The 26,531-nt window shown below is 37.7% G+C and overlaps 1 protein-coding gene across 6 annotated transcripts in view; it reads left to right on the top strand.

Annotated features, from left to right (window-relative positions):
• The window catches only part of CDK14 (cyclin dependent kinase 14), a 344,587-nt gene that overhangs the window by 138,903 nt on the left and 179,153 nt on the right, over positions 1–26,531 (top strand). For all 6 annotated transcript variants that reach the window (XM_087775266.1, XM_087775259.1, XM_087775285.1 and 3 more), the window contains one exon: positions 14,551–14,613. In XM_087775266.1, coding sequence (XP_087631392.1) covers positions 14,551–14,613 — 63 coding nt within the window. The remainder of the gene's footprint in view (positions 1–14,550; positions 14,614–26,531) is intronic.

Below are 26,531 nucleotides of genomic sequence, written 5' to 3'. Positions count from 1 at the left end.
AGTGGCTAGTAGGGCTCTTGAAGGACCTTATACTGTTCAGTTGACTTTTCAAACTGGTTCTTTAGTCTTCTTCCTAGTTATAGTTTGTTTATTAGAGCTTTTTCTTTACTGATGTGATTGGGTAACTTCAAAATAGGTGAGGATAATGTAGGTAAGAAGAACAGGACTGAAATGTTTAACAGGTAGTTCCTTCATCAAAAGCATGTAACAAGTTTAAATGGCTTTTGTTGTGACTGGCTTGTGCATAGTGTCTTCTTATAAGCAATGTCAGTAAAAAAGAAGGCTGGCGCACGCAATTTAGAATTTTGCCATTATTTTTTTGCCATGGCTAGTGTTTTACCTAGTAATTAAAACTTCAATTTACATAGCACACAGTGTAATGATCTAACTGTGTTCAGAGTATTACTTTCCAAAGTCTTGGGCTTGGCCTCCTGATTAATCTTTTTAGTTTTTCTAAGACAAACATATGGCATTTATGTAGAACTACTTCAGCATTTAGCTGTGGAATTATGCAATGTACTATCATAATTAACTTCCTAGTTTTCACAGATGGGTCCAAGAACATATAATTTAAAAGAAACAAATGAATTTAGAGAAGGTTAGATTTTCAGTATAATATCTGTTATTGTGTTGTAGTCAGTAAGAGACTGCATTTATAAAGTACAGTGATTACTAGTTTTACTCTTAGTACATCCCTGCTTAAGACAGATGGAATTGTTTTGTGTGTTTCTTGGGAGCATGCCTTAATTTTTTCATGCTAGTGCACACAGCATCTTGTCTGGAGAAGCCATTCACCTGTCTATTTGTATAGAAATGCTACGGTGTAATGATGTGGGTATTCAGCTACAGGAGCCTGTGGAGTGGTTGCACGCAGTATCTATTTTTTTAGGAACAGTAATGAAAATTTAATTCCTTTTCTTAAAATCGGTGATTCTTCTGCTCCTGACTTATAGACTGAATTAGAATAGGAAAAGCCTTGATATTTAATTTTATGTAACGGTCAGTGTAGACTTATTTGCATAACTTTACATGAATACATTTTGCAGTCCCTTTTATCAGTGGCTGTATTTAGCTGCATTCATCAGCACTGGTTAAGAAATGAGATATATAGAATATGTTTCTCCCTAGAATGGATGTTTTTGCCTTTTTTATTAATGTCAGACTTCTGGATTTTACATCCAGTGTTCACAGCCTCTGGCTCCCAGCCACGCATTATATCATGTTGCTGTCCGTGATAAGCATGGACACAGATTAAGCTTCATGCAGCAGCTAGTTCTTCTGGATTCACTTAGCTGTTTCTTTTTCAACAGGGTGCTGTTGGCATCAACCCTGCTCGTGGTTGCACCTTTTTATTCCTATGGTGTTTGGCAGCTATTGAAACCATTTCAGGATCTCATTTAGTAATGGTTTCTAGCAACTGATTCAAGTAGCATTTTAGTATTTTGGCTGGCGGGCAGCGTCTTTCAAGGTGGTGTTCAGGAGGAAGGGGAAGGATGCTTTGTTCTCTCCAGTCAGCCTGACTGTATCGTAATGATGTTGTAACTTGCTCCTGCGCCTTGAGATGACAGAATTGCTTAACAAAAGTCTGTTTTCATTGTTAGGTAATGTAAAGTTATAGGCTGACCAAATAGCTAATGCTATCTGATAATGCTTACTGCTTGAGAATGCTCCTGTAACCTGAACTGAATTTTTGCGGGTGTGCATGATACAGGTTTTAATTGCATGATCGCAATGACCTTTTTTGTTCCTTTTGTCAAAGAGCTCTCATTCAGTGCATAGTATGAATGTGCAGAGGCAAAAATTACTGTTGCCCATTTAAATCTACAAATTTTGGCTGGCTGACTATGCAATCTAGCTGTGTAATTGGTGCTACTGAGCTCTATATCTGTAATGTCTGTTTTGTTTGGTTTTTTGTTTTTAACACCTGTACATGATTTAGCTCGATAATATGAGTGATTTGTACTGAAATCAGTAGAAATATTCATGTGATTAAAATTACATGGTGGCATACATTTTTGAATGACTGAGGCCTAACAAACCTAAAAGGGGTTGAATTTGATTTACTTCATAAAGTGACATCATGGAACTGATACACTATTGCCATTAATCACTCTTGGCTATTTCAAGCATAGTAGAAACTGTTTGAGTGAGATGTCATGATTAAATTAGGGATGAACAGTTAGTGATCCAAGAGTTCTCAGAAAATGGAAACTCTGGGTCACTAGGTTGGTGATGATTCCATTGGGAAATTAATGCTGATGAAACGTCTGAGGTTATCAGAGGTGTTTGGTTTCAGTGTTGACCCTGAAAGAGTAGAATGAAACTTAATTTCATGTAGCACCTTTCACTGCAAAATGCATTGCAGTAATAAGTTAAAAGCTGAAAGCAGAATAGCCTCTGAAAGGAAACACAGCAGTCATTAAATTCTCTGGGTACCTCAAATTAGAATTTTTTTTTTAATATGGAAGTCTGTCAGATGAAAACATGACAGAACTTTTTAACTTTAGCCCTGGTGGTCCCCAGAAGCAAGAAAAGTCAATCTTCAAAAATTCTATTTGACAGTTGAAGATCTGGAGAAGTTCGTTCTCCATATAAACATTCTGGTGGTGAATGTGAAGCTACACGTTTCTGTGGAAGAAAAGAAGGGGGTCTTGCTCCTTTTGAATGAAAGAACTTGACTGAAAATAGTTAAGTATATACAGTACCTTGTTAGTAGGGCATAATTTCTTTGTATGCTTTGGTAACTCTTACATCAGCTATGATTATTGTTGGTCATTCAAGCATACCAAAAAGGGAGCTGAGAGCTAAATTTTATTGCTGGATGACTGAGAGCCGTTGCTCATTACCTGAGGACTTTTGAGGATGAGCTGCTTGGAATCACCTCTACAAAACCTGAAGGGCTAATAGTCTTTCATGTATGAATGGTAGAGAAAATGGTTTCCATATAGTTAACTGGGATGTTCTAAACAAGACCTGAAAACAAAATGTGAAATTTTGACACATATTGCATATGATATCTGAGACTGTAGTGACTTCCAAAAGAAGAAGGTCAGTTCAGCTTTACAGTTCAATGGAGGAGTACGACTGTTCACATAAGTTTTTTGTTCCCCTCCGCTACAGGCTCTGCTTAGGTGTTAGTTTATGCGACCTTGTGGGTATGCCAGCTGTAGTGCGAGTGTGACGGATATAGCCAACTTTGCTCAAGGAAATGATGAATTTTACAGGTGAGATCTCAGACATATTGAGAGATCTTTGAAGATGGGTTCACATCTGTTGTTCTAAAATTATCGTTAGCTGCTACCATTTGTTTCTTCACTTGTTTATTTAAAAGGAAGATGACTGTATTTAGAAACACTTAATTGCTGAAAGGCAATCCTAACCAATACATATTGCTACAGGCTTAGTAGAATGATAATGAGGTTTTTAGTATTATGCATAATTATGTAAGTATATTATTATCAATAAATGAACCAGCAACTTGTCCTATTCCTGGCATATAAAAGTGAGCTTGTATAGCAATACTTTACATTACGCTTTCAATATTTATGAACTAGATTTGAAACAAGAACAGATACATTTATAATAGGAAGTATGAGTAATGAGTAATATTATTTCTGCCTCAGCAGTGAAAAAGCTCCAGACTAATCTAATAGTGTAATTTAAACCCAAGCATTTTCAATTATCTTGCCTACTTTAATCTTTGTGTATGTTTTTCCTTCTTAAAAATTACTTTCCATTAAAGAAGAAAGTTTAATTCTCATTGCTTCATTACAGCAGCTAAAATAGGTTGTTATACAATGAGTTGGCTTAATAAAGTTCATTAGCTACATTTTCCTTCCATTTCTTGTTAGGAAAAAAATAGGTGTGAGTTTCTCATTTTAACGTTGATTGGAAATTGAGATATATACTGTTTATCAGAATTAACAGTTACAGAGCTGAAGTTTCAAAACCTGGGCTTTGCCAAGAAGTAAAGACTGTGCCAGACATGGGAATCAGCAGGAAAGAAGGAATGAAAAACTGTATTTAAATTTCAATAAAAATACGCCTGCTAGGCTAAGAAGTTTACACAGGTCTAGCGGGAGAAAGAAAGGTGTTACTTAGTTTGTCTCATCATCCTGACTTTGCAGGATCTCACAAAGTTTGTGTAGACTTCATACGGAGGGTGGATACTGATGAATAGATGTTTTAATAAAATTAATCAAGATTTACAATCCAGCAGATTGGGAGGCTGTGTGTATCTGAATGTCTATGCTTTGTACAATTTACTAATATTTTTTATAACCTTACCAAATATTGGTTAAGTTTGCAGTGTGCTTTGCACCATTTAATAATTAGCATCTATTATTTATTCTTCTTTTTATTAAGTATTAATAAGTGTATTCAGTGTAAGTATAAAAAAAACCCAAAACACAAGATCAAAGCGTAAAAAACATCCAGAGCTGGATGTTGAGCTGACAGGTGGAACACTGGAAATCACATGAGATATTCTATCCACTGACAAATCTCAACTAGTTTTTTCCTAAATTACAGATAAAAATTTCAAATGTAGTCCATCAAAAACACATACATGTAGTAAGACACATATGCCAATGATAACACTCAATACAGGTAAGGCCACCACCTGAAATGGTAAATTTGTGCACACACAAAGAAAACATGAATCAGCTGGAGACCTGAGGGGGGAAAAAACCAAGAATGAGCAAACATCTAGAATAAAGGCTTCTGAGGAAAAGTCAAAGTAAGTAGGGCTGTTTAGAGTTGGGGGATAAAAGGATGAGATGTTACAAACCTTTAAATATATCAGAGAGAAAGAAAGTGACCTATTTCCATGTCAATGGTAAAGAGGATAAAAAAAAAATCTTGAAATTGCAGTAAAGAAGAGAAAGATTAAACTATAGGAATGCCTCTTTAATGGTAACAATAGTAAAGCACTGAAGGAGCTACTATGTGGTGATGGTTTCTCTAATACTGGCAGTCTTTATGAACAGTTTAGACAAATAATCAGCAGAATGACATGTCATTGATAGTAGATATAGGTAAGTTTATTTTTTATTTTTGAGATCCTTTCTATGTGTATCTTTCTGCATCTTAATTTTTATCAGTTAAATATGAATATTTGTAGTCTTTCAGTGAAGTTAATACACTATTATATCAGGCATTGAAGAAAAAATATGTCAGTTTATTTTACTACTTTAAACAAAATAAAAAAAAATCCTTCTAGTTTCAGTATTTTTTTTTTTAGTAATTGATTATTTCTATGTTATAGATTTCTGGACAGCTCTACCATCAGTAATATTCTGGTGGCATCCCACACATTCCATATCTTTTAATTTCAGTAATAAACTGGCATTGTGCAAGTCCCTCTGAGGTGAAACTTGACAGTATCTCAACTTGCACTAGAGACTGTCCAATCTAATTAAACTTTTTTCTCCGGCTCTTTAATAATGTGGGTTGTAACTGCTGTTTAATTCCTCTCAAAATGAGAAGCACTGATTTATTCAGTGCAGATTGAAAAAACAAACAAACAAACCACCAACCTAAAAACTGGCTGCTTGGAGAGTGATGGTTGCCATAATTCTGAATCGTAAAAATAGATTTTTCCTTCCTGAACTAGCAGTATGCAGCTTTGTACTAATTTAATCATATTGATAAAAAATACATCTATGAAATCTTTAAAAACAGAAACTTGGGGTGAGAAATTTTGGCAAAATAATAATAATAAAAATCCTGGAGTCAGAATGAAATGATCAGTAATTGCAGATATCTTTATAATATGTTTATAGCTTTATTATAAAAAATAATTAAGGAATGAGAGGAATCAAGAATCAAGCTTGAGTAATAAACAGAGTCAACACTTGAAAGTTAAAAAGGTCTATTCATTTTTTATTGTTTTACGACTTTGAGTGAAGAGGATATAATCCGTGGAAGCATCATTTTTCTTCTGTGCTCCCTGCAGTCTGAACTGCAATTTTCCCTTTAAAATTTTTATTAATCTTGCAATTGTGCATGGACAGCTAGGATTAGGCGGCATGGCAGAAAACAGTCACTCAGCCAGTGTGAAGAGAGGTCTACTATAGGATGCCAAAGCTTTTAGAGAAAGTGTTTGCGCTGCTTTTTTCCTGCCCTGAGGATGGCATTTTTTTGTAGCCCAGCACACCACCATAGCAAAGGCTTTTGTGCCAGCTCAGCTTGTGTAGATATGTCTATACCATCCGTGGCCAGTACTGTGCCAGTATTAGTGTGGATACTTGACGTAACATGGCTGTATGTGCATTGTCAGTCTCCCTGCCATGTATGTGTTCTGCTTACATGGTCCTGAAGTAATTACTTTCATCATGAGTTTAGGGGTATCTGCCATGCTCTAATGAGAAACTTTGTCTATCTTCAAAGTGTTTTGTTTTGGTGGGGTTTTTTTTGTTTTGGTTTGGTTTTTTTTGTATATGTGGATAGTGGATATAATGGTCAGTGCTGTAGAAACCTAATGACTTAGCAAATTAAAGAAAAAGTGCACGTGCACATCTGTGTGGGCACATGTATTGCAACTTGCTCAGCTTATAAAAATTGTCCCAACCCTGTTGACTGTGGGGACTATAAGTCCATCACAGTTTACACAAGTGGATGTTCTGCTGCTAGGTTTTGATCATGCTAAACAGGAATTCCTACTGGTTTTTGAGATGTCATTCCTTTGTTAAAATAATCTCACTAAATTAAGTGTTTACTGTCTCTTTAACCTGATTTACTAAGAAAACAAGGCTGATACAATTATTAAGTTGCCCAGAGAATAAGGAAGAGGATAAACTGGCATCTTCAGAAAACTGATTTTTGTTGAAGATCTCTTAGCTCATTCAGCAATTCTTTCCGCAGTAGTGTCTCAGTCATCAGAGTCACAGACCAGATTGTTCTCTGTGCAACGGGCAGAGACTTTGTATCAATAAATAAATATATATTTTTCTAATAGCAACCAAAAATCAGACAACTGTGCATTCCCTTTTCTCTCTGGGATTTTCAGGTAGGTTTGTATATGAATTATGTACTCCCCCCCCCCCCAACCTCCTTTTCTATATAGTATTGCTCATGTGTTTTGAAGTATATTTATCTTTGTTGACAGTGTGAAAGGAATCCAAGGCACTAGAAACATCTGTTAACAAAACTGTTTTCATTAAAGGTGTCTTGTGGGGTGGATTTTTTTGTTTCTTGAATCCCTAGTATATATCTTTCCCCTGCTGCTCAGCCCAGCTGGTGCTGTTGCCTTCTGCTGTTTTTCTGGAAGTTGCTCAGGTATCACCCAGAGATAGCTTGTAGGGTATTTTTTGTTAGCATGGCTAGCACTGCGTCGTCTCGTAGGGGGAAAAGATTGAATTATAGAAAGCCATAGAAATATTTGAAAATGAAAGTCTATGACACTTTTGAAAATACAAGCAACATGAAATTAGTTTAAACCATGGTGCAGTAGTCTGCAGAGCGCTTAGGTTGGAGGATACATGCCATTTAAATAGAATTAGCTTTTCTTTGTTCTCCTGTCACTTCAAATATTCCTGCTGCCTGTGCTTTTATTGGTAAATTATATTATCGGTTTAAGAATTTGTTGGTGACAAAAGGGAAAGTATTTTAGTCAGTAAAACTGCTAGGGCATACGTAATGTGTGCTCTCCTTTGAACAGAGAAGAATGGCTCACAACAGCCTCGCTGCCTCAGTGGAGCAGCACAATCTGTCTGCTGCATGATGGCATCGCCGGCAGCCAAATACTCCCGTTTTTGTTTTAATGGAAGGGTTCTTTCACATTGCTGGTTTTACATGATGGGAATGCGGTTGGAAATGCTTCCTGTTCCATTCACAAGCCCCAGGCTTTCTGTGCATTTCAGCTTCAAAAATGACAGCTGAAACCAATTAGGCAGAATTATGGGACAGCTCAGTCACATGGAGATTTATCATGACTGAGGAAGAGGAGGGAAAGAGAATGTATTGCATAGGAAGTAGAAGCGACTAATTTAATTAGAAGAGAATGACAGTCACGTTATTATTATGGAAAAGGGCTGGCTAAGTAGAGCTCATTTCATGTCACCGGCTGTGCCTTTGAAAGGAGACATCCTGCCCTTTGTCTGAACACGTTTGTTTTTGGCAGCAGAGTCTCCGATTTCTGAGCAAGATAGTTGAGCAAAATAGTTGATGTTAGAGCAAAGCACTGAGCGCATCTGAGGACATTCGTAGGTTGTGGTTTACTCATCTATTCATAACTGGAATTCCTTCTTCAAGGGGCGAAGGGAGAAGTCTGAACCATCAACATTTGTCTCTCTTTTTTTTTTCTGTTTGCATACTCTCTCTCTTCCAGCAGTAGGATGCAATGTATATAAATCTTGCTTCAGCTGTATAAATATCAGCGTGGATTCTTTTCCCTTCAGCAGATGCTTATACACAGTATGCTCACAAACATAAACACGCATGTGTCTACTAACATAAACCAGAGTCTTGCTGAATAGAAATGACCTTCATACACTTATACACTCCCTCAAGTTTAAAGCAATACCCTAATTCATTTCTTTATGTGAGCCTGGAGACAATATTTCATAAGGTAAATGAAACCTTTTGTGGTATTGTCATGGTAGTTAATGGTGTGGGGGAGAAGTGAGTGAAAAACGTTACAGAGGGAGTCTGAGCAAGCGTGAACTTTCCTTTTTTTTCTTTTTTTTTTTTTTTTTTGTTCCTTGACCCAAGCTTGATTTTGCTTAGGCCTTGTACAACTTTGTTGATTTTTAATTAGACTCTGAGCAGTTATGTTGGATAAGTAACTTAATCTCTCCCTCATTTTCGTGTACCTGTAGGACTTGTGATACTTGTCTCCATCATAGGGAGGACAATATTTGAAATTCTTTGAAGTTTGGGTCAAAAGTGGGCATTCGCTGATGTGCTTGTACATACAGTTTGGAAAGAGGAGAATGGTTGAACTAGCATAGCTGAGCATGAGTTTTCTGTTCCCCGTCTGAGGAGGCATTGTGTGGTTTCTGGTCTAACCAGAACTCGTGCCATCTACGCCATGAAGGGTCAGGAGTTTCCTAGTGAAGGTCTAGTTACTTGAGATGTGCACTGAGGAAAGGGTTTGTGTTTTAACTTGCTGAGAGAAGGTAGCACAAAGGCTTGACAGAGCCTTCTCAAGGACATGTAGCTGTGTGTGGCAGAACCTTGAAGTCAAGTCACAGCCCTGGACCAGTGATCTTCTGGCACGATTTAGCAAAATACAATTATTTAAAGAAATAAAATGCCAAAATCTGCCTCAGGTTGCCTATATTTATTTTTAATTTCCGCCAAAATGGCCAAGATATCTAAATCTGTAGCCTGAGGACCCTTATTGTAAGTGTTCAAGCCTTACAGTATGGGCTTGGAATTAGAGAATGGGTAGCCCTGGTGCTGTGGGTGGCACTGAGTTATTACTTTGAAAATTGCCCCAAATTTGGTCAAGTGATAGGCTTTAGAAAAGTTGTTATTTGTACTTAAGAACTATGTCTTTGAAGATTCCTGCTCTCCTCTCAAAGACTTGGTTTTAGTTTTTTACTTCATATATTGTAGACTGCATCCCCAGAGGAAGTGAAATTGTTTCTGGGGGAGGCAGTAGTGGGAGGAGAGATCAAATTGTTCACTTAAAGCATAACAGATTTTGCGCAAAACATTGTTGTGTTAGTGAGGTGGCAAACTCAAGTTCTTTAAATTAGAGGACACCAAGATAAAGATGGCCTGTGCCATCTCCTTTTGCCATCCTTGTTGAGCAGCTTTGCAGAGGACTGTGTGGTGAAGGCATGTGGTGGTTGTTGAACTTTTCTCATTTTTTGTGGTTGTTGGAACTAGGGCCTCTTCTGGGCTTCCTGCCTCATTCAAAGTATCATTTCAAGATAAGGCAGGTAATACTGCTGTAGAGAACTGGGTTCCATCCCTGCTATACTGGGAATTGTCATCACCATCACAAATTGCTGTGATCGCAATTAAGATATGACCGACTTCTGCTATTCAGCATGAGATTCTCAGTCTCCCTTGCAAAAGCATTATACACTCACAGCTGTAACTGAAGTCAGTCAAAACACAGAAGGTGAAATAGTGCCAAATACTCCGAAACGTCAAAACCTAAGTGCTTTAAATGGAGTTGCCCAAATCTGCGATACGTAAGACATTTTTCCTCTTTGCTTCAATTCCCTACCTGATAAAAGGGAGTAATGCCACATCTTCCCTGGATTCTATGAAATTATTGTATGTCTGTGAAGTGTGTGAATAGCGTAGCAATAAGCAGGGCAGGAAAGCCTGTGAGATTAATATTTCTGCCTTCAAAGTAGTAAATAAGCCAGAGACTGCAAGCTGTGTGAGAATGGAACACACCCCACACCCCCCCCCCCAACCATAAAACCAGCACAGCTGTTCTGTAATCAAGTACCTCCTATTCTGTTCAGTGAGTATGTCTAATCCTGTGAGGGGAAAAATGTATGTGATCACATTATGCATTTAAAAAGTTATCATAATGTACATTTATTGGGCAAACAAATAAAAGGTTGGATAAACCTAATTAATTCTGGACTTTCCTAGCTTTGAGTGCTTCACTATGGAAACTTGATTTATCTCTATTTATTGGTTTTGTGTAGCTGTTATGAACAGATGAGTGCTAATAGATTATTTGTATACATAGGTGTGGGTAAACTGGTGGAGTGTTAAGAGGAGGAATTAATGGGAGTTTGAACTTAAGCTGAAATATCATATGTTCTGTCAGCATGGGATTACTTGTGGTGATTTATGTGTGTTGGGGATTAACAGTATGGTTGATAGAGTTGTTAAAAGCTAGCTTGAAGCAGAATTGTTCTAGCCAGGTCTACCTGGGATCAGGATGTGTGTGACGGATATTTGCAGTTACTTGGAAGTCTCTGTACTGCATTCCCAGTGTATCCTGCTTCCCGATGAGGTGTCCTCACCCTCTGAGACACCGGAGAAAGGACTGTAAAAGGTGTGTTGGTTGGTTTGTTTCTTGTCTTCCTACCTTGTTTCAGCATAGTTTTATATTATTGCCAGTATGTAAGTGTATCTTGAATTTTCCTTTAGGGTATATATTTTATTAGATCAAGGTGGTAACCACAGCAAAGACCCTAGTGTCAGAATATGGCATGCTGTATCTGCAGCCACTGTTTCACTTGGGAAAGCATGTTGCTTTCTACCTCTAAATATAGCGTGAAGAAAAAGACTCAGTTCATCTACGTGGTACCAATTTCATGGAATACTGTTAGAAAACTGCTTTCATCCAGTTTGCTTTCTGTTTTCTCTTTTAATGCTTTACTGAAACTTGCATTCATGTTGTCTTCTTCAGTGTCAGTTGAGCACACAAGCACTGGAGCAGACACGTGCCCACCAAAAGGGAAAACAGGTTTAGAAATAGCTGTCCCTGCAGCGCTGTCAGCTTTCCTGGCTATACTAATATTTAATTCAATGTGCATTGAGTCCCTACCTTGGGAAATGAAGAGCGCTGATGCTGCCTTTACTTTACTGCTACCTTCTTTTTTTTTTTTTTTTTAAGTGAGGAACAATGCACTGGAACTTTATAAGTTGCTTTCCCAGTTGGTACCACAGTGTTTAGTAGCTTTGTGAGAAGGACTCTAACTTAGTTTTATGAGGGCAAATTCTTGAAAGATTTGAACAGAAAAGACTTTCCATTTCTGTTTACTGTCTGAATGAAGATTTGGTAGAGGTTTCTCTGCATGTGTGTGGGGGAAAAAAATAGATGCCAAAAGACTGCTGCACAGTTGACTCTGAAGGGTTTCCAGGATTCTGTAGAAATTGCTGCTTACGTTGAATTTTAGGTAGATGCGAGCAATTGGTTTTTGAAGGAGAGAACTACTGATGCAGAAGGTTATACCAGGCGACCAGTCATCCTGGTCCTTGGGGTAGGAAGAAGAGGCAAATAATGAATAACACAAGCACGATCATCGTTGATGTTCACGTATGGAGGAAATGCATCCAAATAATAACTGAAATATAAGTGGAAGAAAATGGGGTTATCCTCACAATTCATTGCAAATATATTTGAAATAAAAAGATGACTTACTGCTGTTCCTAGTGATGTCACTCTGAAGAGGATGTTCTTAGAAAGCTTTTGGTGAATAGAAAGGTGCAGCTAGTGGGCAGCTGGGGTGCTGGGGCTTCAGGGATGGGACCTTCAGAAGTAGCATTGGGTTTATCTTCCTCTGGTCTGGTTTCTGTTGACAGACTAGTTGCAAATCATAGAAATCAGTAGAAGGTGAAGGAGGGAGTAGGTTTCCCACCTACCTGGTTATCTATCACCCACAAAGGCTGGAAGACTGAACTGCGGGAAAATGATAGTCCTCCTTCTTCAGCCAGCCCATGCGAGGGAGCATGCTGTGCTCGGGGGCCGTGACGTGTGCGTCTGAGGCACCATGGTAGGGATGGGACAGCACTGCACCGTTCACCCTGCTGGGCTTTCTAAAGTGAAATTTCAGGCTTTTCTTTAAACTTCTCCCAAGCACTGCAGATGCTATCACTATGCAAAGATTTGTATTTAAGTTAAAGAGAACATGTTATTCCACCAGGCTGGCATTTCTCTTCAATAACAGATAACCCATTAAAATGGGGGGAATCCTCCCAGACTTCTTATTTGACACCAGCCATCACCTGTAGTAGTGGTATTTCAGCTGATATTTTGCCAGAGGCAGACTCTTGTGCTGGGATTTGTACTCAAAAACTGTCTGTTTTTCCAAACAAATGACAAGGCTAGCAGATGACTTTGTTCAAGTACGTTTCTTTGGTGTTGATAGAGTAAAACAAGACAAAACTGGGTAATACGGTGATGCATACTGAAGGATGACTGGTCCATTTTTAGCATGGCTTATTGATACATTCCCAGAAAACTAACTGGGAGAACAGAAGAAGAATACGTACCTGAAATGGCTAAAGATTTTTCAGAAATTAGGAATAAGTCTTTAAGCTAAACATAGACTTTCTGCAAAATGCACTTCACTGACAGCAACTATTTACTGGTAGAGGTGTATTTTTTCATTTTCTTTGTAAATGCATTCACTGATGTGTTAACCATTAATCAAAGTATTGCTTGCTGTAGCTTCTGTTTTGGAAGAAGCTCTGTTGTGTTGTATTTAGTGTGCTTTGCCTGTTTGAGCGTGCCCTCTGTCCTTGTGATACTCACACTGTTCATTTTGGGACTCAAGCGATTTCCTGCAGTCAGGGCACTTGCTCTCTTGAAGCCGGGTAAGCATTTCTGAAAAAGAGGTGTGCTAGTGCACAACCTAATCAACCAGTGCATCTTATGTCATTGCAATGTTAATTCTACATGCACAGTGTGTTTTTGTAGTTTATGAGTTCAGAAGAGAAGATTATACAGAACAGTTGTGGCTAGCACAAATTTTGTGTCTTAGAAGATGTGAATTTTCCTACGTATCCATATAACTCTGCAAAAGAGCACTAGAGAATGGCTCCTGGACTCAGAAGTGCTGCACAGAGAAACCATTTTGCTATGTCGAAGGCAGCTTTTGTCCAAAACTCTCACCTTGAAAACTGCCTATATTTAGTTGGGCTGTATGTGAAGCAGGTATTGCCAAGCAGCTTTTCAAGGAATGCTGGATGATTTTTGCTAGATGTGTTCAGAAACCAGATGTGGAAGGCAGAGTCAGTCTCTGAGTTCTTGGTGGTTAATCTAGTGCATATTTTTGCTTTGTTTATTCTGAATATAATTCCAGAAGCTGAGTTGTGCAAGCAAATCAGAGAAGGAACATGGCACTTCACTGAAAGCATGCTGCTGACTGGTAGGAAAGTGAAGAAATGCAAGAGAAAGATTCAGAGAAAATAGTGTTTCCATAGTAAAAGCAATAAATACTTATTAATTAAAAATAACATTAGTCTATACACTGCAAGCCTGCTTTTTTTCTGAAGAGAATTTATGGTGTATTTGCAGAGAATATACGCAACTATGAAGTGAAAACTTAAAGTTTTGAGTCTTCAGTGAATCTGTTTTCTAAAGTAGATGTAATTAATAGCTGTACATGTGCATAATATGTGCTTCTTCTTTGAGCTGGAAAGTATCATTCAGTACTCTGATAGGCAGTGCCTTTTAGGTTTATTTTCTAAACCGTTAAGCCATCTTAAACTAGGATCACCATAAAATTATATTTAAAAGGCAATGTTTTAATGTGAATAATGAGGGTAGCATTTGAGGTTCTCCCTTTAGGTTCTTCCTCTTCCCTCCAGATATTACCTTTATGGTGTTGATGGTGATACTGTCTTTACAAGGTATAAAATGATAGTAAAATTCAAGTAATTAATTTACCATATACAGGAAGTTAGGAAAAAAAATTAATTTACATTTGGTGAATGTTCCTATCAGTCAAGTTACCAAGGTTGTTAAATAAAATGGAGTGTTAAGGTACAAGTGTGTGTGTGCACATGTGGCTGAAAAATCTCCTTATTTTCCATTTGTTCTGTCCACTCCTAAGTAGAAGGATATTTATTGCTGCAGTCATACAGATATTAATACACTTTTTCCATCTGACTTTCTTTTAGCACACTGATTTATGTCAGTACATGGACAAACACCCTGGAGGGCTTCATCCAGAAAATGTGAAGGTAAGAGTCAAAAAGAGCACACATTCCAGGCAAATGCAGTAACAATAACTTTGTGTAAAATGTCATGTCAGTTGTTTCATAGAAACTGATTATTAGCTAAAGGGAAAATGATTGGCATATGAACTACATTTTAAAATATCTTTTCTTTAAAAATAATTAAAAATGCAAATATTTGAACATTCCCACAAAAGAACTTTTGAAGTCTGTAGGATTTATTCAGAGACAGAATATATGGGCAAATACTGTTACAGTGTTGGTAACCCCTCCCCTCCATTCAAACATTTGCTCTTAAGACAAGACAATACTGCCCTAAAACCCCTGAGTAAACTTGCTTTAGGCTGACAGTGCTAGATCGTCAGTGAGGTAAGTCATTGTAGGTTCACCGAGTCTGAGGGAACTGTAATGAATTATATTAGCTGAATGTACTGCTTTTTATATGAGCTTATAAAATCTTCCCTAATCTTTTTGCTCACTTATTTTGATGAAGCATTGTCATAGCTGATCTCACTTCTTAAAAAATTTTTCCTTCTAAGGCAGATACTGAGAATCATCACGCAGGAAGGAGGGAGTTTATTAGCAGGATTTAATGGAAAGATAGGTTGGTAGAGACTTGATCCAGTTACTTTCTGGGAAGTCAGCCAAATGATTTTAGAATCAAATGGAAGCCAATCAGACATGCAGAATGTGTCATGTGTATATAGATCACCCAGATGATATTTGTTACACTTGTCTTGCACTTTGACATCAGTCCCATTGTTGTTCTACTTTGGAAGTGTTTAAATCTTCACTTGTCATACTGAGAGCTTTATTCCAGTATTTAGTTTCTTGAAATTGAGAAGTTCATGGAAAAAATAAATCTCTCTTTCCTGGAAAACTCAGAAGGCCTGTTTGGTTTAAGAAAAGAAAATATTTAAAAAAGAGGAAAGAATTTTTTTTCCTTTTTGCGATAGCTGATCATTGTTGTACATCAATTAGTTTTATGATGTAGATTGATTAATTTTCTGTGTTCTTTCACTGAGAAGTGGCATCTACAACATGTGAAGTTAGATGAAAACAGCTACCATCTAAAAAAAAAAAAAAGAAAAATTCTTTCTTACTGCATATATTTGGCCAAACTAAAAAAAATAATTCTTTCTGAAAATACATGATGTGTATGGTGCAAGATAGCATCCTTGTAACATACAACTGTCACTCAGACATTTTGCGAGTGTGGCCAGGGAAAGCCCATGGGTCCCCTCCCAGTGCCAGCTTCACAGTGCCTCTGTGAGTGCGGCCCTTTGAAACGGCTGATGGGGTGAGATGGGACCTGCTTTTCGATCACTAAAACTTTTGAGCTTTCTTCACTGCTCAGTTTCCTAAGCCGAGTTTCATGTGCTGAATGTGCTTGTTAAAACAATGGTTTTGTGTTTCATTTCCCTGTGTGGATACTTTTACATTCTGCTTTCTGAGGTTTGGGATAAGCTAAGACTGGCTTTGGAAGTTATTCGTGCTGCTTCAGATTTGTAAGACTACTCCAAGGCTGCAGTGCTGTATAGCTCAAGATATGCAGCAGTCATTGTAGCTGTAATTGTTCCCTGCTGAGAAGACATCATAATTCATATAACTGTACTTTTTCTTGATCATATCAGAGCCCAGTGAGCTTGTTTTTGAGGAGGGTAGGCATATGTGGATAATTGGTCTTGCTAATGCATCATTTCTCTAAATCCTGAGATACCCATCTTTTAAAACAGGAGCTGCGGAGGGAACTGCAGCAGCAGCATTTCCCTTTCAAATTTTGCTGCATGTACTCCTGTGGCTATCTTTACCATCTAACAACAGTGTTCAGCAATGCTTCCGAAGCTTATGGGCACATTAGAAATATTTCTTTGAGTAGCCAAGTGTAGAGTCCTGATGTACTGATAGTTCAAGCTTTTTTAAGTCCAGACGGATTATTAATAAAAAGGAAACTGGAAAAAAAGAGAAAAAACATCAGGAAGTTGGAGCAGATGAAACTACCCATCTACCATAAGCAATCCCATTGGACAATTAAAATTCTTTTTTTTCTGTTAAATCATATTAATGAAAATTGATTATATGTCTTTAGTAGGCTCTCTTGTCCAGCCAGCAGCAAAGGCTAGCCTTAATTCATAGCAGTAATTATTACAACCTAGCATGATTTGAGCTCCTACCCTTTTAAAACTCAATCAGCCTGTCTGGGGTTTTCAGTGAAATACCTGCTCTCAAGCTATGAGTGAAAAATACTTGCTTAGCCCAACAGAGTGATTTCTTCAGCTGGGAGGACAGGAACTGCAGAGAGAAGGGAACCCAGTCATATATGCTAACAACTCCCAGACCTTCACCAGCATGCAAAACTAAAAGCTTGTGTTCCTCTCTTGTTGCAGAGGAGATAAGATGGTTACTACATAATATCTTAATGCTTTGTTGCGCTGTACTCTGTGTGTCGACTTATGTAATTGTGGTTCTGAGACTTTGCCACCTATTTTTGTTTTAGCTTCTGGACAGAGTTGTCTATCTGGAGCTACAGATGATTTTTAAGGGTTGAGCTGAGCCATGTTAATTAGCCTTCTCTCCCTGTCAGCCCCTTCTTGCTAGAGGTCCTTCAGGAATTCCACTTTTAGTCAGACTTTTAGACAGTGTTTGTTCAGAATCACTGGTGATGTGATCCTTAAATCCATTTTAAAAAACTTTCAGTTGAGCAATTATATTCCAGTAGCAATAAATTAGTCTCAGCTCTCTGGGGCTAACCTGTGGGATTAAGCCAATGATGCTCTCCCAGTATGACAAAAGGCCCCCTGCCTTTTAATTTTGTTCTTGAGGAAAGTATTGCCTGCTGATGGATATTCCTTTCTGGCTTGTTGCCAGTTATTATAAATACAAAACCACATAATCACACATCTTTCTTTTTCCAAAGAATATTATACAGTAGTTCCTGTAAAACAGTAGTTTATAGGAATGAAAAAGCAAAGCTATTATTTACTTATGTTTTGGTTTCTACAGGACATCTTCAACCTAATTATATTTCTGAATTTTCTCCATATTTACAAGCTAAAGACAATGCTTGTTCCCTCAGGCTTACTTTTAGATGACGAATTGTAAATAGAGTAAAATCCAAATTACTTTGATGGACACACATATTGCTGTCCCCTTGGGTGTTGTGTTTGACATTGCCTTTCTTTGTGGTTTCAAATAGGCTATTTGCTGTCACTTAAATATTTTAAATAAAGAGTAAGCAGAATATTATAAGTATGTGGAAGTATAAAGAAAAATGTCTCAATTGGCAGTTGTTGGAGTCTTGGGACATTATGTTTAAGCACACAAAAAATATTGCTTCCTAAAGTATTAGGTTTAGCATTTTTAGTGGTATGTATGTAATCACACATAATGATTTCAGAATTTTGTGTGGAGGCCCAAGTCTTACAAATAACATCAGGTTTTAAACCCTTCAAAGAATTTGTGTGTGAGGCTGAGATGCTATTATCTAAAGTTGTTTTTAAAATACCTATCCCTAGAATGTTAAACCAAGGATCCCGGTGACATAAATGTGGTTAGGTACCTATGACATCTTTATCAGCTAGAAGGAAAATTGGCAGAAAGCAGTTATTTCAATGCATAGATTCTCCAAACTCTGTTAGCTCTGAATACACGATTGTATACATCTTTGGTAACTAACAAGCCTGCATATCTGCCATTTATTTATAATTATATATTAATATATTGTGTACGGTATTATAGTTAGAGATGAGGAGAGAAAAGGTAATAGGTTAGTAAGTCCCTGTTGAGTAGGCACAGCCTCATCTTCTATCCTCTACTTTTGAAGACATCTTTCTCAGTTTTTCCAAAACCGAAGGCAAGCAATAAATCTTAAGTACATGGCCCCACATATAATTATGTTTCTGTTGGAAGCTACTGCTACAGCCTTGTACATGGTTGGAGCTAAGAGCTGATTTATAGGTGTATACCGTGCGGTGCTTGCCAAACCCCAAAATGTGGCTGTGGCAAATTGAGGTACAAGACTTGCTCCTGACTCTCCCTATGCTGTTCCTCCTGGCCTGGACTACTGAAGTCTGTAGTCCTGGCTTTCTTTCCTACAGCTGTGGCTGCCTTTAGAGATAGTTCATACTTCTTGGACTCTGAGTTGAAACATCTGGATTATTTCCTACAGCAGGAACTCTAATGGTCACAGCAACTAACTAACCCTGCCAGTGATTTTTTTATGATCATCTTCATTCTGATTTGTGCTTCTTTCTATCTGGTACAGGGCCATCTCCACCAGCTTTTTGACTTATATGCTTGGTTCTCCTGAGCCTTTGTTTGCAGCTGTCCTTAAATGGTTCTTGTTTTGTAAATTCATAATTTAATTTTTAAGTACCTTTTTTTGTACATTTCAGCATGTCCTGTGAAAATGTAACTGTTCTTAACTTCTTTTAACCTTTGAAATATCATCTTTATTTCAACTGCATCTTTTACTCCCTATTATTACATTCCCACTAATGCAAGTAAATTCATCTTTATGTTTTGATGCATTTATTTTATAGTTGAGTCCGTTTTCTGTAGCTCCTATTACTGGTGGAACAAGTGGAGGTCAGGCTTGCATCTGTCATGCCTGCATTGCTTGTTTGCATTCCTTCCTTAAAAATAAATCTATTAATGAAAGCTGATTTGCTTTTTAATTAGTGATGCTGCATTGAAATAGCTGTAGTCTTTTGGGAAAAGCATCCTCATTTTTTTCTCTCTGCCTTTTTTCCTCTACTTGCAGTGTTAGAGGTAATATCGATTTGTGTGAGCATTTGACTTCAAAAAAACTATCTTTGACAAAATAAAAAGACACTTGCCTCTGACCCACTATTCCTCAATCTGTGCAACACCATCCCAAATGACAATGGGGTTGTCAACCAGACAGAAACTGTCTCTGTCTCTTAATCACTCTCAAAATCTTTTTCTTCAGGCAACTTGGAAGGCTCCTATCGTCCACTGTGACCAGAGGGAGAAGGAATTTCCAGTTTGTTCTTATTCAGTCTAATATTGCTGCTCTGATTTGTTCTTCTCCCTGGGCACCTTTTCTCTTCCCAGGGCCAAAAAGTGATAAGAAGAAATAGGCAGACCCTCTTGTTGAACTTTGTATGGAGGGAACAGGAATATTCGCCTTCTCCCAGGAGCCTTCAAGACTTCGGTTCTTACCCATCTCAATTCTGAGCCTTCCTTGCTCCTAGCAAGCAGGGCACAACAGTCTTCTATGCATAATTAATGGATATTTTTGAAGCAAAACCTCAACCAACTAAACCCTACCCCCACCACAACCTTTAAAAATGTGTTTTATCACTGTAATACTGAGTCAGAAAAAATAGTTGACTGTCAAGGTCACATGTAAGGTATGTGGCAAAATGTGGAGTGGAATTTGGGTATTAAGTTTCCTAGGACAGCCCAATAATCTCTGTAAAAAATATGCATGAGTTTCAGCAAAAAACTATAACTAGTTTCAGTCTTAAAACTTCTACAAAAAGAGTTTAAAAGAAATGTAATTAATAGGCATTATTGAAACATAACGAGATGCTGTGACATTTTTCTGTGCTACATGCTCAAGAAGAGATCAACTTTACAGTACTCTCTAAGTTAAAAAAAAAGTAACAAAAATCCCAAACCAGATATGATAAAAATATTGGATTTATTAAACCAAGGTTTTAATACTGGCCTCCTAAACAAGATGAAGTGCACGTTGAATTGAAAATGTTGAAATGTAGTGAATGTTATCTGATGTTACCAGAAATCTCTGGCACTTAATCACTTGCGGTATTCATTTATTCCTCTCCACACTGCAGTACTGTGAACATTGTCCTTAACTAATGGTTGCAGTTTTTAAAGTTGAATCTGTTTTTGTCAGATGAATCATTTTGGCATTTGATGACTAATGTGAAAATTAATAATCTGAGTCAAAGCCATAGGGTAGTTGTCATCTGGTGTCTTTTGTAAACATAAATATTTATCATCGAACTGATTACAGCTTTAGAATAATCTGAAGCACAAAGGGTAGGGAAGCATTCAGAACACAGAAGGATTAGGCAACTCCTGTATCCCATCCACGTGAAGCTTACCGCATTTGAAGTGCAGCTGCTTGAACTTTGGCAGTAGCAGAGCATTGCGTACTGGCTCTTGCTAAGCATTAGCTCCATTCCATATTAGTAAGATATAAAAACATATGCTTGTTAGTAAAGCATAGTATCTGAAAAGTATGTTAAAAATGCTTTGGTTTTTAGGTTACAGTTCTATTATCTATGTAGGTGTGCTTCTGTTTTCTTTCCATCGTGTGATTGTATAAACATCTGTGGCGTGGACAAGAGGTTTGTGGTCCCCTTTTTTGTGGGAGACGTGCGTTGAATCACATGGCCAGTCCTGCATCCATATGTAACAAATGTGTGATTACGTGATGTAGGGGAAGCTGTGGCATGTGAGTGCCTGTGTGTAACTAGAGGTGTCTGACCAAAAGGTTGCCTGCCATAGACTTAGGGACACAGGAATTGGGCAATTAAACCATGATAATACATCAAGCTACGATGAATTTTCATGTCTTTTCATATTGACTCACTGGAGTTTGGAGAAAACTCTTTTACTCTAAGGTGAATACATACTATGGTGGTCCTTTTAATTTTATTGGTCGTTACTGGAAGCAAATCAAACTAATGTCATGCTTTTGAAATCCCTCTCTTACTCCCTGAAATTAGTGATGCAGCTGATGTAGAGTTGAATTAAAAATATATTTCAACAGATATGCTAAGTAGGAAGCGATGCTGTTTAATGTGGTTGAGAAGTTGCTATTTTTCATTCCTCATTCAGCGAACAAGCAGGTGTACAGCAGACAGAATAATGTTATGCCAAATTAAGGTTGTCTTTTACACATGGCATTGAGAATTGATTATTTAAATTAGACTTTTTAGTTATCAGACATTAAATATGGCATCAGCATTTCACTCTACTTTATGTCAGTCTTGTCACTTAAAGTAATGATTTGATAATATGCACAACTGTGAACAGTAAATGGAGAATCTTTATCAGTGTGTTAAAATTCATGCTAGAAGAATGTCAGTTTTATATTTACTGCAGCAAGAAATATGTGCAAACTCCAAAATGAAAGGAGTGTGTGTGTGCAATTTATTGTCTGTATGATCCGCATGGTTCACATATGGCAAAAACCAGGAAGATATTGTAGGGATGAAGAAAACACTTTTTCCAGTGTCTTTAAAATTGGTGAGGCACCAATTGCCACTCTGACCTAGTTCAGCATGGGAGTGAATTGGTAAAAGGTAGAAAAGGAGATTTAATTTAATTGAATTTATTTTTATTTTTGCCATTCAGAAGAAAAAATGTGAAAGAGTCTTCCACTTATTGAACATTAGCAGATGACTATAACTGATCATAAGGGAGTGTCTTTATGCTCAGTTAATTAAGCACACCTTCCTCATTGCAAATGACTGTAGTAGTACCCAGAGGGGACAAAAAATGATTAAAAGAATATCAGAGAGAATAGATGTTAGCAAATTAACACTTTCCAATCTCTTTCCTTTGCAGTTTTGCTGCAAATAAGTGTAAAAATCTGTAGTTTCAGTGTTGGGTTTTTTTTAAAGTAATGATACAATGCACATTCCCAGTGGCTGTATTGTATCCATTTCTGTGTGACATTGTCTTTGGTAAGACTCTTGTGTAAGGAAGGCAGGAGCAAGTTAGAAACCTTTATTAATGTGTTTTGGAGAGAATAATTTTAAAATTATTTTGGAGAGAACTCATTTGGTTCCAGGGAGGAACCTTTTGTTGAGATAAAGCATATTATGATCATGAAAATCATGCTGATTCAAATGGCTAACAATTTTTTAATTCGGATAGGATCCTTTATTCCTAGGGATGCAAATTCATCTCCAGTCAACACTTCATTCCTGGAATTTCTTCTTCTGACAATTTAAGCAGAGAGTCTACAAAGCTTTGACCTAAAAAGTTCAGTATTTCCCCAGGACATTGTTAGAAGTGAAAAGTCGGATTTTATCTCGTGGGTATTATCCTGGTTGGGAGGAGGGAAAAGAATAGCAAACCTATAGTGATAAAAAAAGATTGTGCTTGATGAGCTTTTGACATGCTAGCAGAAGTCATACAGAGGCATTTCTCATTGCTTCTGTGATAATACATTTTACCAGGTAGTTTTTTGTTATATTAATGATTTAAAACAAATAGGTCTAAAACTCCCAAACAATCTACTAAACCCAAATGTAACTGAGCATTGTGTTCAGTTGTGTTTATTTCCAAGGCTGTGGGATAGTACTGTGGGGATTTATTACCTCCTTTTGCCTTTGTAAATAGCCAGTAATTCACAGAAGCCTGTAATATCCTCTGGATGATAGGGAGAAGTACACTGGATGCAAGCATGAGGTGAGGTGTCCTGGGCTGGGTTTCTTCTACTGGTATTTTTAGATTTGATGGCCTATTAAGACTGAATATGATATCGATTGATGCTGAATACACACAGGGGAATTCAGATGATTACGTGATACCCAGCTGGTGTGCTTTGATATGTACAGCAAGCAGGAGCATTTGTGTTATCAGTGATAAGCGATAATAAACCTTGTGCAGTATTGTGTATTACTTTTCAAAAGTAACTATGCTACTACAGCAATATGAGCTTACTAAAGGACCAGCACATTAGTCCAGTCTTACTTTCAGCTTTCTTCTGAAGTGATGTGAACTCCTGGTCCAGGTTAGCTCAGCTCCATTTACAGTCTCTTGCTGCAGAGAGAGCAGAGCCAAGAGTTTTGTGCATCTTCTATAGACTAAAAGGTTCTATATAGCTTTGTACTTCTGTATCTAGGGCCAGGTCCTTTATTTCCACAATACAGCATGTGGTAAGGGAGCTCAAATGCAGGAAATCATTCAGAAATCCCTCTGTGCCATCAGGGAAAGACAATTCGTGAGTTAAAAAAGCACACACCCCCCAGGCCTCATTAGTCTGTACTTTTGGGCAGCATCCTAAGAAGGAGGTCATTGGGGTCCTTGATGCCTCAGTAGACACTGTGTAGAAATGGTACATTTTCTGGAGAATCTCTCTGGGCATGTTGTGAATTTCTTTCTGCTCTTCACTTACCCCAGTATCCTTTGCCAGAAACTCTGTACCATCTCTGGGAATGGAGAGTGTGTGGAGTGATCTGAGCACTTCTACACAGATCACCTGTGCTTGAACATCCCCCTTTATCATTAGACTCATCAGAGCTTTCTGAACCTAAGTCAGAAAGTGTTAACTCCCATCAGTCCCACCCATTTGATGTGTTTTGGATGGCCTGTGCCAGTGCTTAGCTTATAAGCTCATTTGGATGAGAAGAGCTTAAGATCCTCTGTGACGTTCAGAGGCCAACAAGATCATAAAGCATTCTGCCACACATGAGTCATCTTGCAGCTGTTAGATGTGTGCATGGAATGGTCTAGGTTGTACACTCACCCAGGCTCATGAAAAACACCATGAAAGCAGGGCTGTTCGTCCAGGTGGGTGGCAAGTCTCTCAGAAAATGTAATTGGTTTAAACAGGCATTTGGTCAAATGTGTGTAGCTCAAGTGGCTATCCAGGCCTTATACTTGAAAGACTGTGTAGGTGCTAACCTTTTTGTGGAGTTGAGGGCTTTCTCTTGTAAGTTTTAAGAACTGCTAATATTATTTTAATATCACAGTCCATAAACCCCAAATTAGGTTTGACCTGCATGCATTTTTCTCACTGACAATGAAAATTCTTCATTAAAATATGTTGCTCATTAAAGTGAGACCTTCATAACTGTTAGGGGGAAAAAAGGTATTTTTTTCATGGCTATAATAAATAAGCAAGGCCTGAAGCACAAGTATTAAATTTTTTTTGGTCTGAATGTAAAGCGTGGAGCCTCCTAATATTAAGCCTTGCCGAAAACCTGACTTCTAGAGACGAATCCCATTCCTGTTTTCTGTCTTTTCCAACTCTCATCACAATGACCCTTCTCATTTTGTGTCTTTCGTTTTATCACCTAAACCTCTGTTCTTACTAATAAGCTACAAACTGTACATGAGTGATGTCCTAGTTTGTTTATTACAAGTTGTTTGACACTTATAGACCCTTGTGTATGACCATGCAAAAATTAAAATTACTAACATAAAAGCTCAAGAACCATGAATCTTTATCATTTCTACTCTCACAACCAACCCATTGAAATGCATATGGAATTTGCCGTTGACTCCTTTTAAAGTTGTCCTCTGGTCCACAGGGCTGCCATCCTGTGGCCTTGGAGAAATGGCAGTTCAATTGCTTGTTCAAAACCCCCCACAGAAGCCCCAGGCTGACGTTTCATAGTGATCAGAATTGAGCAAGATGGAGGAAGGAGCAAGTAAGATCAGAGTAAGACCATGATAGGTGGTATGCCGGTTTTAGATCAGGTATATGGGTAAGAGGTGACGGTACCTCATCTAGCATTCATTTCCGTCCTCGTGAAGGTAACGCAGGCAGTCTTGAAGGGAAATGGGTTTCTTGGAGAGGGCTTTCCTCAAAGACAGGGGAGCGAACTTGACTGTGAGAAGGCAGAAGTGTTTCCTGAGGCATCAGAAATGGTTCTTTCCCATTCATCTTTTCTTTTTGTGGAGTGGGGAACGGTTGGGAATGGAGAGCTTCTTTTACTATGCTCTCTTCCCAAGCGATCCCAAAGGGCCTGTGGTTTGCAGAATGCTCTACTGCCGGGTGTTAGACTTGTGTTTGCACTTAAATGTTTTCACATTTAATATTACCAAATAAAAACAAAGGTGAAGAGGAAAAGAAAAAGCAACAAAGCAATGGCTGAGTCGACCCTGTAACGACTTCAGGGAGATTTTTTTCCACTTCTCTTTCATGCTCTTCCTCCAAGGAGAAAACAATTGATACAGTGTATGTAAGTGAATTAATTGACTTTTGTGGAAGTACTTGATAAGTACAGCATGTCTACAAGTTTGGAATAAAACTATGTTCCAAAGTTGTCCTCAAGAGTAGAGGTTTATTCTGTTCAGCTGTGAAATTGTTGGGTTTTTTTTCTTAGTACATCATGTCAAAATCACTTGACATTTTGCACTAAAGCCAAATGAAAGCCCACATTAATAAATATATTTTGAGTTATAAAGATTACAGTACTGTAAGATAACATGATAATTGAAATTTCTTTGCATATTTAAACATAATGTTTGAAATTAAATACCATTGATTTAGTCTAGCAAACTGGATATTTTCCCTATCTTTTTCTTTAAAAAAATACTATTTTGAAGTCATTTAATAGAATTTAATTTGTATTTTAAAGCTGTAATTAAAGACATTTCTGCTTCCTGCCCTTATTAAAATAGTTTTTGTGTACCATGAGTTCCATTTTAACCACAATTCAAAAAGGAATGTGCATGTTACTTATGACTTTCCTGCTATTCTTTCTTTTGTTTCTGTATTTTGCTCTTAGGTTTCCTCAGCACATTGTTAGACCCAACCCTGGCAAGAAGGTGATTGATATGGCTCTTTGTGCCCTGGCTAAATAGCTAAACATACAGTGTATTGTGTCTGCACTTGGGGAAAAAATGAAATGCAATTAAATTCATTTCAACTTCAGTAACATGACATTTCTGTTTCTTTCATGTCAGCCTTTATTCTCTTCTATAATCAGGTTTTGTAACCTTTTTTATAATGTCTCCTCACTTCAGCAGTCACTAAATAGGATGCTTGTGTTGTGAGTTAATTAGAAATTCTCATGTGCCCGGGTTGACTTTTCCCAAATCTTTGGCGTGGTTTCCACATCTTCTGAGAGAGCACGTTTCACTGGGCACTGAGCTGAGAGGCATGAGGTCCATATCCACTCTTGAATCCTCCATGTTTGGCTTTGCAAAGGCTTGTTGTGTTCCCATTTGGAAACTATAGTATTTCT

The sequence above is a fragment of the Nipponia nippon genome, unplaced genomic scaffold (genome assembly GCF_047370975.1).
Source record: "Nipponia nippon isolate SJK-2023a ecotype South Korea unplaced genomic scaffold, ASM4737097v1 scaffold_1, whole genome shotgun sequence".
In the NCBI taxonomy this organism is placed as follows: Eukaryota; Metazoa; Chordata; class Aves; order Pelecaniformes; family Threskiornithidae; genus Nipponia; species Nipponia nippon.
The sequence above is the reverse complement of the archived record's forward strand: the minus strand, read 5'-3'. Positions and strand labels throughout refer to the sequence as shown.